General features: G+C 49.0%; 1 protein-coding gene across 1 annotated transcript; it reads right to left on the bottom strand.

Moving 5' to 3' along the window:
* Positions 1 to 6,633: 6,633 nt before the first annotated feature.
* LOC136992433 (olfactory receptor 6B1-like) lies at positions 6,634 to 7,590 on the bottom strand. The gene has a single exon (XM_067299579.1). It carries the CDS (start codon positions 7,588 to 7,590, stop codon positions 6,634 to 6,636), a length of 957 nt encoding a protein of 318 aa, XP_067155680.1.
* Between the last annotated feature and the right edge of the window lie 4,831 nt (positions 7,591 to 12,421).

Raw genomic sequence — 12,421 nt, 5'->3', positions numbered from 1 at the left:
CTCCTCTTTGTCGATTTGAGGTCATTGTGCCCCTGTACCTTATAGGCCAGCAGGAAGCACATGGTTTCCATGCAGATTGAGTTCACTTTTGCCTCCGCATCTGATAGGCCCCTAGCAGGCAGATGGTTTTACAGCTTCCTTGGAAATCACTTTTGCTCAGTACCTGGCTAAGAGCACAAGAAGGATCTTATTGCCAGCATATAACACTTAAAAACTTAGAAATACGACTCCTGCTGCTCAGTACCAGTACCCGAGAGCAAACGAAACAAAACAGATTATTTTATCTGTTTGGCACCCCAGATAGAACACAGCGAGGTTCCCATCTGGTGAGCACTGGCACTGGTCTTGCACGCCTATGTTTATCGGCCACGGGCTCCCGGAGATCTACTTCAATGGGCACAGCAAATGCCCTGGGTGTGGGAGGACCCGGAAAAGGCAGCTCGACCTTTTTCTGCAATAGTAAAGGGACATTACCTTTGTTAGGGGGGTGTTCAAGTATTGTTACAACAGATATTTTAGCCAGGGGATAGAGAACGGATATTGGGAAAAGGTTAGGGAATCGGCAGACTGAGAGAGAAACCAACAACCTTGACGAGTAGATCCGAATTGGGATTATAATAATACAAATGATTGGGCAGCATGTGAAATGGCATGCCAAAATCTGGTTTTAGCTATAAGAACCGCCGGGCAAATGGGTGTTATCTCAGAAAAGGTACTATCGTTAGCAAAAGTCTGAGGAACACTCAATTTTTGAAACAGTCTTTTTGCGGCAAACTATGCTATTTTGCTATGGAGGGATGTCTGTGGAAAATGTTAATGAAAGGCTGGCAGTGAGCGTATTGGTCCAGCAAGCAGCACCAGATATCCATGAGTATTTCAGAAAACATGCTCCCGGGTGGCAGGGAGAGAATTTACAGACAATACTATCGTTAGCAACTTTCATATACAATGGAAGATCAGAAAAAGAAAGGAAGGAGAAGGAAAGGCGAAAGCGGGAGGAAGTGAGTATGTTGGCAGCAGCGCTGGGAGGAATTCCAAAGATGAAAGGAAAGGGAATAAATGTGAGAGGATGAGGTCAAAGAGGAAGAGGGACCAGAAGAGCAGGAATGGGTGTAAAACAGCACCCCCCTTTCCTGGGAGGCTGAACAGGGATTTGAGCCTGTGCTTGCCGATTTGATTAAGAATGGAATTATAGTACAATCTACTTCCCCTTGTAATACCCCTGTATTGCCTGTGAAGAAACCAAAACTGGACCCAAATGGGGATCTGGTATACCGCTTTGTACAAGATTTGCAAGCAATTAATAAAATAGTGGATCTACCACACCCTGTGGTCCCTGATGTGATCCAAGTCCTTACGGAAATTCCCTCACATGCAAACTGTTTTACTGTTTTGGATCTAACGGCAGCTTTCTTTACTATACCAGTCCATGAAGACTCACAGTTCCTCTTTGCCTTTACTTGGAAAGCACAGCAGTGTGCATGGACCAGACTGCCACAAGGATTCATGGATTCTTCTACACTGTTTTCGAGAATATTGAAAAGAGATTTACAAACGATTATGCTGTCAAAAAACATCCCTAAACTGATACAATACATAGATGACTTGTTGATTGTGAGTACTGATTGTGATGTTTGTTAGCCAGATAGTAAAACATTGCTGTGTGCCCTAGCGGAAAAGGTACATAAAGTCTCCCTTGCCAAAAGGCAGTTGTGCCAGCAACAAGTTAATTATTTGGGAATGATAATTCGGTCAGGAGAGAGATTGATCTCATCGGAGTGAATACAAGCAATCCAGGAAATACTAGTCCTTCAGATGAAAAGGCAGGTTAGGGCCTTTTTAGGTGCAATAGGATTTAATAGGTATTGGATACCTGGATTTAGTGAAAAAGCAAAGGTATTAACACAGTTAACTAAGGATAGTGAACCAGATTTAATGGTGTGGACTCCAGAGGTGGAAAAAGCATTTAAGAGTTAAAGCAGGAAGTTATGGAAGCTCCCGCTCTAGCTTTACCGGCCTATGGTAAGCCCTTTGTGTTATATTTGAATGAACGAAAGGGAGTCACAAGCAGTGTGCTAGTTCACAAAACTGCCCGGTGCTGGCATGCGATAGCTTATCAGTATGAGCTAGTTTTGCTCACTGAACCAAATGTAATGTTAGAACAGTGTGATACACTAAACCCAGCTACTCTGTTACCAGAAATACTGCAAGCTAAGGAAAAATTATTTCACAATTGCTTGGAAACAATAGATTTGAGGCTGACTGTTCTGCCTACTGTGGAAGAAGAGCCCCTGCACAATCCGGATTTAATATTGTTCTGTGATGGATCATCATACTATGAAAAGGGTTGAAGGGTTGCTGGATATGCAGTAACTACGCAATGTATATATAGTGCTGGAAGCGGGATCCCTTCCAGGACATTTTGGGGCTCAGGTGGCGGAACTGATAGCCTTAACCCGAGCATGTATTATAGCCATGAATAAGACTGCTAATATCTATACGGACTCCAAATACGCTTTGGGAGTGATATTTGCAACGGGAATAATTTGGAGAGAAAAAGGGGTTTTGACCGTGGCAGGACATCAAGTAGCCCACCAAGATCAGATTGTAGAGTTATTAAGGGCTTTGGAAAAATCTCTGCAGTTAGCAATCCTGTATCAGAGGGCTCACCAACAAGACACTTTGGATATAACTAAGGGAAATAACCTTGCTGATGCCACAGCAAAAGCAGCTGCCCTACAACCACTGCCTACCAAACTCGGGCCACGAGAAGAAATGGTAATGACTGAAACTATAGAAGAACTGGAGAAAGAACACCAAGCAACACCTAAGGAAGAGGTAGAAGGATGGAAGCGTTTGGGAGCAGAACAAAAAAAGGGGATATGTTTTTTGCAGGGAAAACCGTTGCTCCCTAAGATCATGTTGATAACACTAGTAAGAGAACTCCATGGACAGATGCACGGGGGGATGTTGTATTTAGACAACCGCATTTCCCAGTCATGGGCAGCACCAGGTTTGACTCAAACAATTTTACAAATAACGAAAAAGTGTTTAGTATGCATGGAATACAACACTAAATCAAAGATAGAAGCTAAAATAAAAGGAGGGCGTCGTTAGGCTTGGATGCCGTTTCAAAAATTACAAACAGATTTTGCAGACATGACCCTGAAAGAAGGACAGAAACATCTGTTAGTCATAGTTGAACAATTATCCCGTTGGGTGGAAGCATTCCCAGTCAGGAAGGCTACAGCCCAAGCGGTAGTAAAAGCCTTACTGAAAGATATCATACCACACTTTGGGGTACCGGAGGAAATAGATTCTGATAAAGGAGCTCATTTTACTGCTGAAATACTAAAAGCAATATATGAAACACTGGAAATTCAGAGAAGACTACGTACACCTTATCATCCTCAATCCTCAGGGCAGGTAGAAAGGATGAATTGTATACTAAAAATGAAGTTAGCCAAAATTTGCAGGGAGACTCAGTGGAAGGGGACAGAAGCATTGCCATTAGCGTTATGGGAATTAAGACGATGCCGGGGCCCAAGCCATGGGTTGACCCCTTTGAAATTTTGTTTGGCAGACCAGGTAGGATCCCAGGAACTTTTGTGCCAGCACATACCTGCCTTTTGGCAGGAGATGAAGCTGTTACCCAATACGTTATGTGTCTGTAGAATAGTTTCAAGAATAAGAGATATGCAGCTGTAATTACCCAACCTCTGCCTTTAGGAGATTACCTCCATCCATACTGACTGGGAGATTATGGTATTGTAAAAACTCATAAAGCCAAAACCATGTTACAACCAAAATGGGAGGGCCCTGTACAGGTGTTATTGTGCCCTTATTCTGCTCTTAAGGTTGCAGGTAAAGAAACCTGGATTCATCACTCCCAAGTAAAGGTGGCCCCCAGCACTGCGACCTCCTCAGAGGACATTCCAGTTTCTTGAGCATCTGCTGCAGAAGAGAGAATACCTGTGCAACAGCAGGAAAACCTCTTCAAGGAAAACTCTATTTATTTGTTACACTCTGTAATTATTTTGTGTTATGTGTTTAAATGTGATTTCTGGGTCATTTCTGTCTTTTATAGCTGTTACAAGTTTAACCCTAGGCTGGGAAAATAACTGCGCTGTACAATTTATGACTAAGGTCTCACAAGTAGGGAATGTGTCAGAATGTTGGTACTGCCTATACCAGTCTCAATTCCTGGACACCGATTTTGGTTGTCTAGCAGAGCCTGTTTCTGGTTTGGGCTGCTATCAGTCCAGTTTGACATATTTACACCCTAGGGTGCCAGATTTTTGGCAGCAACCCTTTAAGGCACATTCCTATGATAAAGCTCCATGGCATGTCAACATGCCTTAAAAAATCTACAAATAGAAGTGAGCTCTCTCTCTCAATTAGCCATCCAAAATTGATGGGCTTTAGTTCACCTGTTGGCCACACAGGGAGGAGTGTGTATGCTGGTAAACACCGCCTGTTGTTTTTATGCAAACAAATCAAAACAAACTGAATATGATGTAAATGTCATTCAACGACATGTTCGTACCTTCCATCGAATAGCCAAAGAGCAGTCCCTGTCCAGTAGCCTAGCAGCAGAGTGGTCGTGGTTGTGGTCATGGCTACCAGATCTGGGAGGGTGGACCAGATGTGTTTTAATAATTTTAATGTTAATTCTGGCAGTAGGAACTGTGCTTTTCTGTTGTATCTCATGCATGGGTCAAATATGCCTCTCATGTGTAAGGGGATAAAAGTATAGACCAGCATAACATTGGAAGCAGGTATGCATGAAATAAAAGGAGGGAATGTTAAGAAAATTTCCACTATACTCTAGTTTTGCAGAGAAAGAACATGCAAGGTCACAGTGCCCTGCAAGCAGAACATCTTCTCTGACCTTGCCTTAGCCCTGTTTTTTGTACAAAGTTGAAGAACTGCGAAGAAGCCAGTTTAACCCAGCCAGCAGCACAAAAAGTTCTTCAAAGGTAACACCAAAGGAGGTGTAAATTAGCAAATGAATAATTATAAGATGGATCAAATAAGGCTGGAATGGAACTATTTCTTACTGTATCATGGCAAGGGGATTGGTAGAACTGAGAATCGTGGCTAGATCTGGTTAGTTATGTAAACTAAAGTGTTGAATATGTAACAACTTACTACTGCTTAAAAGTGGTAACAGAAAGCCACTTGGGTCCCTTCTGCTCTGAGACAAGAGGCACCTTATTGCTAGCAATAAAACTTTAAAATTTAGAATCTGACTCCTGCTGCTCATTACCGCTACCTGTGAACGAACAAAAGAAAAAAGATGACTTTAACACGAGTGACCTCACAACCACAAACTGCACCCACATCACCAGCACTGGCCTATCAGGCACTGAGCCACAAGCGACATCACAACCACAAACTGCAGCCATAGGACCACCACTGGCCTATCAGGCACTGACGCACAAGTGACCTCACAACCACAAAATGCAGCCACAGGACCAGCACTGGCCTATCAGGCACTCAGCCACAAGTGACCTCACAAACACAAACTGCAGCCATATGCCTGGTGTTATGGACAATTAGGCTCGCTGGCCACCATAACAGGGTCCAACCCTAGGTTCCCGCTGAGGCAGAAGTTCAAAGTCAGAATGGAGCAAAACAAATTTTAATGATGCACGTACAGTAATTACAGCTCAAGCTGGGTGCCTCCGAAGAGGGACCCCGAACAAATTCCTAGGCAATTATACCCTTACAATCTAAATTCCCACCCTCATGCAATAGTTCAGACCAATATTAATATTTAGACCTGGGGTCTTCCCCTTCTTCATTGGGTTCCTTCATTGTCCCTAGGCAGGCTGCTTCTTATCCTATTTTCAAGGTTGCAGCTTCTGCTCTCGGTTTTAACTTCTTTATCTTCCCGCCTTGAACCAGCTCTGGGGCCCTCTTTCCCATAACTAGGCAATATCTAGGAGAAAGTTCACAGCTTGCGGCCTAAGACTTCAGCAAATTCAGCTACTAATGCTAAGCAAGTTATGCTAAGCGATCAACTCTAGACAGCTTCAGTCCAATATTCTTTAACAACTATTTCCCCTCGCTATCTGCCAGGAACCCACAAATGTCTGGGAGACTCAAGGCCATCACAAATGACAGGAGACACCAACATGTGTTTGGGCAGTATATGCATTTCCATTGGACAGTAGTGTAACGAGGGCTACGGGCTGAGGCACCAACCTCTACCCTGGAAGTGGTCACAGCAGAAGGGAATGGCTCCCATCCAAGGAACCTGCAGTCAGGAAAGTACTGCCATTCCCCATCTCCCTCCCTGTCCGCTCACATTTCACCCCAGATGAATTCCCTCTCAACACAAGAGGAAGAAAAAAAAAAAAAAAAAGACAACATTGTAAAATTTCCCATGCACAGCAACACCACTTTATTGTCTGTCAAGGAAGCAACAAGAATGGGACATTATTTCCCTTCCCTTCTAAACCATACAATTTAATTGATTTAATATCCTCTCTTCCCTTCTGCTTTCCACCAATATTCTCATTGCTGTGTTCTTCTCAGGGGATACCTAATATGCAGCCTACTATTTCCCATATTGACTTTACTACTTTGCAGAACCAGCAGTGTGTTGTACAGAGGAGTGCAAAACTGCTATGAGCCCTGGGTACAAGCCAGAGCATTCCTGACCACTTTTCTGAGGGCCTCCCTGACCTCCCTGTTCCGCAAGCTGTAGATGAGAGGGTTGAGCAGGGGCGTGAGGACGGTGTAGAAAAAGGAGAAGACTTTGTTGAGCTGCCTCAGAGGGGCTGTTCTGGGTATCAGGTAGACAATGGTGAGGGTGCCATAGAAAACCGTGACAACGGTGAGGTGAGAGGAGCAGGTGGAGAAGGCCTTCTGCCTGCCCACACTAGATGGGATCTTCAGGATAGCAGCTATGATGCACACATAGGATGCCAGTGTGAACAGGAAGGGGAAGACTACATCCAGGAGAGACAGTGTGAAAACTAGTAGTTTGACAACACTGGTGTCACTGCAGGCAAGCTCCAGCAAAGGGATAAAATCACAGAAGAAGTGGTCCATTGCCTTGGGGCCACAGAACCTTAAACGGGATAAGAAAAAAGTGGCTATTGTAGTGAGAAGGAATCCCAGTAGCCACGATGCTGCTGCCAGCCGTAGAGAGACCTTCCAGGTCATGAGGCTTGCATAGAGCAGGGGCTGGCATATGGCCAAGTACCGATCGTAGGCCATGGCCGTGAGCAGGAAACACTCAGTAGCTGCAAAAGAACCAAAGAAATAGAGCTGAGCCATACAGTCATGAGCAGAGATGGTCCTGTCCCCAGTCAGGAAGCTGGCCAGCAGCCGGGGCAGGATGGTGGAGCTGTAGCAAGTCTCCAAGGAGGACAGATTGCCCAGGAAGAAGTACATGGGAGTGTGCAGATGCTGGTCTGCCACCACGAGCACAACGATGAGGATGTTCCCAGACACGATGACCAAGTAGATCATAAGCAAGAGGAGGAAGAGTGGTGTCTGGAGTGAGGGGATACTCTTCATTCCCAACAGGAGAAACTCTACTGGTGATGTGCGGTTGTCCCATTCCCCTTTCTCCATGAATCACCACAGGTCCCTCATTCCTCTTTTGCCAGCAAGGCAACCTACAAGAAAGAGGATTCATTTCTTTCTTTTGTTCTTGTATAAAAGAATCGTGGAGGAAGTTTCTGTCAGAGAAAACATGGACTTTGGCCCTCCTCTGACTGTGTTTGTGTCCGCTTTATGGCCTCCAGGACTAGGGAAAGGAGAGAATATGGTTCTCCCGGAGACTTAAGCCGTGTATCTAAAGAGAAGCCCCTTCTAGGAAATCACAGAGGTGAGCTGCTCCACGGAGGTGCTCATTTCCTGCTTGCGGGGGGAGTTAGAGGAGAGAAAGCATTCACTCAGCCTGTGACAGGGTCTCTCCTACACCTGAAGTTATTCTGAAGAGCAACCACAATCCCTACCAGGCAAGAAAATCCCTTTATGTGAGCATATCATGCCAGAAGCCCTTTCTCCCCAAAGGAGGAGGAGGGGCACTGCACCAAACAGCTGATTTCAGCTCTCTGAAACACTTGTCTTGGAAGGGACAGGCTGCATGCTTCCTTTGACAGTGTGTGGATCAGGAGTTGACATCAATGGCACCGTGCAGCATGACTGCGTGAGAGGGCTCTCAGAGAGCCCCCCCCACAGGCTTGAGAGAGAAAAGTGAGATAGATGTGAGAGAAGATGGACACCTGAGCTGATCAGCCAATATGGGCAAGAGAGATTTTGAGCAGGGTGGAAGAGAAGAGCACAGGGAAGATCATTCGCTTTGTGTAGTTCCCCCCTCAGCAATGGTTTCTGAGGGCTTTGGGGCTGCCTCGCGGTGCAGCCCAGCAGCTGGACCTCAGCCCTGACAGCTGTACTCGCGAGGCTCCCTGAGCAGCTTTGCTGGGAACAGGGGTGGGTGTCTCCATGGTGAGTGCTGGGTGAGATTGGGAAGAAGCATTGTTCCCCTCCTGTTAAAGGCAAATGCCCAAGATATGCCCATGTGCATGGCCAGGGAATTCCCTGCTGGAGAAACACAGCCCTCTACCTGGATCCTACCTCCCAGCTGAGGTGTGGGTGCCCCCAGCAGGGCTCTGGGGTGGCTCAGGAGCAGCAAAGGCATAAAGTCTAACTCTGCACCCACTGGCAAGCTCACCAGCACTCTGCTCATCAAACAAGGGAATCAGAGGAAATGTGTAGAGAGAAGAGGGAGATGGTGGGGGAAAGACATGCAAAAAAGGACATGCCCGTACCATTCTTGCCCATAGGTGCCACCATGCAAAGCCTCACCAGCTCAAGAGGAACAGACCTGACTCAGAAGACACAACACAAAGCTGCAATCCTCAGGATGATGCGACGACCTCTGTGCTGATTGTTCCTGGGAAGGACGATCAAACTGAGGTCTCAGCTCCTGTCTCTTCCCCACCATGTCCTTCTCTTCCTTGAGCTCTCTGCAAACCTTGTCCCAGGGCTCAGGCATTGCTCTGCCCTTGCCATCTTCTTCTAGCAGCTCCTGTGGCATGTGTCTAGCAGCACATGAATGCCCCCTGCTCTCCAGACTGTCCTGGGGTTAATAGCACTAACGAGTCTCTGAAGAATAAAGCTGCAGCTCATCTCTCCCCAGGGACTGCAGAGAAAGAACAGTGTTTAATTGGCAGGAGAATGAAACCTCTGAGCTCCTGGAAACTTTGAAAACTCCTCTGGCATGTGGCTCTCCCCATAACTCTCATTCACTCTAAACCTGGGACATGCCCCTTTGAAAAGGAAACTGAGGCAGAGAAATCATCAGGACTCCTCCAAACTCCTGAGGAAAAGTCAGGAGGAGAGATCCCATGCATGGCCTTCCCCTCACCTCCCTGCAGATGACTGTGTGTTCACTGACTCTCTCAGGTTTAGAGAGCCCTGATGGCCTGAGCTGGTCCCCCAGCCTCCCATGATGGTCACTGGGAAGGGAGAGGCCGAGTCACAGGCACTTCCTCCCACGCATGAAGACTTGTGCTGTGGGACAGGGTGAGCCGCCCCCCCCCCCCTCGGGTGCCAGGCTCTGTGCCCTGAGATGCAGGGGCCTGGCAGGTTGGGGGCTGAATGGAGCGGAGCTATGGATATGTCCCCCTGGTTTGTGTCCATCTCTTGTGTTTGGGAGATGCCCATGAGCCTCCAGGGCTTACAGCATGTTACAGGGACCAGTAAAGGGAATCACATTTGCACTGTGTCTCAACTGTATATTGCAATTGCAATATTCTGCTAAGTTTAAGTTAGACGTGTGTTGTGATTTCAGTATATAGCTGTATCATTCTGCTAAATTCAAATCACATGTAATGTCAAATGTCTTCAGATACGTACATTTGATATTAAGCATTACATCCTCTCTGCATGGGAAAAGTAAGAGACCCTGGTCATAGAGTATTGGACTCTGGGAGTGGGGCAGGGTGGAAACAGAGCATCCCAGGCCCTGCCGGCATCCCCATCTGGCAGAGCCCACTTGCGCTCTCGCCAGACAGCCAGCAGCCTTGGGAGGGAGCCTTCTGCTCCCCAACCCCTCCACAAAGTGCTTGATAGAGGCCCTGGTGGGGGAAGAGCTGGCGGTCCCCAACAGCCCCCCAACGCCACACTGCTGGCCACACTGCCTGCCTGCCTTGGGGCAGCACATCTCACCTGCACACGTCTGTGCCTGCACAAGGGGGAACACCCCATGCGCCTACAGGGCTGCCCAGTGCCCCAGCACCTCTGGACACCAGTCCTGCAGGGTCCACAGTCCCCACATTGGCCAGGCAGAGCTGCTGCTGACCACAGGGGAAAGGGGAACGCAGGGGGACAGTGGGGCAGGGTGAGCAGTCCTTCTCAGGGCCCTGTGGCTGGGCCAGGGAGGGCTGATGGCTCTGGGGCTGGCTGGGCTCTGGATGCTGCTTTGGCATCAGCTCCGTGTTGGGAATGTCAGGGTCTCACCCTTTGCAGGGAGCAGCCTGCAGTGGGGCCGTGAGCCGGGCCCTATCTGCACCCAGGCCATGTCCCGCTCAGAGGCAGAGAAGGACAAGGAAGTGTGGGGATGGCCAAGGGCTCTGCCTCTCACCCACTGGCAGAGCAGCCTGCGGGACAGGCAGAGACTGTCTCTGTGCCCGGGGTCTTTCCTTTCATGGAGTCGCACAGGAGTTTTGGTGGAAAGGGACCTCTGGAGGTCTCTAGTGCAACCTCCCATGCCAAGCAGGGTTGGTTGGAGCCCTACGGTCTTGCCTGGTGATCACTGGACCATGCCTGACACTGGTTACCATTCCCAAACCTGCTCTGCTCCTCTTGTCCAGGCACTGCAGGACATCACCTCTCGCCAGTGGGTCACTGCCCTGCCTGCCTTGCCGCCACCCTTGGCTCCCAGATCCCCTTCCCGTACGCAGCAGATCTGCTCTTGCTGCTCCTGACAGCATACTCTTTGTAGCAGCAATCCTGTCACAAATGGTGCATAAATACTTGAGCTGTGATACAGAAAGTCCTGCTCTCCTAACTGCCCATCGTAAAATCAGACCCAAGGGGCTGCCTTCACTTTTTCATCCAGATAACACTCTGTGCAGTGGTTGCTGCGTAGCGGGTCCAACCCCAAATCACTCCTTCCATATTTAATCTGGCTGTCAGGCAAGAGTTGCTGTGGGGCTGTATGGGGACCTTTTGTGCCCACAACCTTCTCTGGGATCTGCTTGGATCCAGCTTTCTTTGCAAATGCTTTTTTGACTGTAGTGCACAGGTATGTCCGAGGTAGAGATGGGGAGTCAGGGCAGCAGGACGGGGACAGGGTTGGGTGAGGGCCCGAGAGGTGCAGGGCCAGGCACAGGCATGTCCACAGCGTAACTCAGGCCAGGCCCAAGGACAAGGGCAGCAGCTCCCTGGCAAGGGGGAGGAGGCCCCGCAATGACACCCGTCACTCTCTGTCTCCTCTGCTCTTGTGTCCAGCAGATCCCCCTCCCTGTCTGCCTGCGGACCCTCCATGCCCACCCCGCTGACCAGCACAGCACAAGAGCCCTGGCCCTGCAGCCCCTCCAGCAGCTCCTGCTGCCGCAGGGACAGAGCAGCCTGCCCCGAGCTGCGCCACAGAGAAACCTGTTTCTCGTTCTCATTTTCCATCGCTGAATGCTGCCCTGCTTTTCTCCTGGGACACCCCTGCTCCCCATAGAGCCTTTCCCCACGTGCGAATGTCCATGCTGGCCTGTCCAGCCATGCCTGCACCCTTCCCTGGTGCTCCCCGCAGGGCCCCACGCTGACACTGCTGCTCTGCAGTGTGAGCGAACTGTGGGGCCACAGGCGGACTCCTGACTCGGCACTGGCCATGCTGGTCAGGTGGGAAGCGGGCCCAGCCACACAGGGATCACCACCACTGACACTGCTGGCACTTGCCTGTGCTCATGGACAGTGCTCAGAGTGACCCCAAGGTGTTTGCAATGGCAGGAGATGCGGTTGGGTGGGCACTAACTCCAGCCTGTGGTGTTTCACGGAGGGTGCACGAATCCCTCTCCAGGCCCCCTTCCCGCTGCCTCCTGCATCCCCACTGCCTCTCCGCGGGTTGCAGAGCCTTCCTTTCCCTGTGCATACCTGGATGTAGTGCTGTACATTCTGGTTACTCCACCACGGACTCTCACACAAACAGCGCTGGCCTATTAGGCAACGAGCAACAACTGACCTCACAACCACAAACAGCTGCCATGTTACCAGCACTGGCCTATCAGGCACTGAGCCACAAGTGACATCACAACCACAAACTGCAGCCACATCACCAGCACTGGCCTATCAGGCACTGAGCCACAAGTGACATCACAAACACAAACTGCACCCAGATGACCCACTTTGTCCTATCATGCACTCAGCCACAACTGACCTCAAACCACAAACAGCTGCCATG

The sequence above is a fragment of the Apteryx mantelli genome, chromosome 7 (genome assembly GCF_036417845.1).
Source record: "Apteryx mantelli isolate bAptMan1 chromosome 7, bAptMan1.hap1, whole genome shotgun sequence".
Taxonomy (NCBI): domain Eukaryota; kingdom Metazoa; phylum Chordata; class Aves; order Apterygiformes; family Apterygidae; genus Apteryx; species Apteryx mantelli.
Note: the sequence above shows the minus strand (reverse complement) of the source record. Positions and strands in the feature narration are given on the sequence as shown.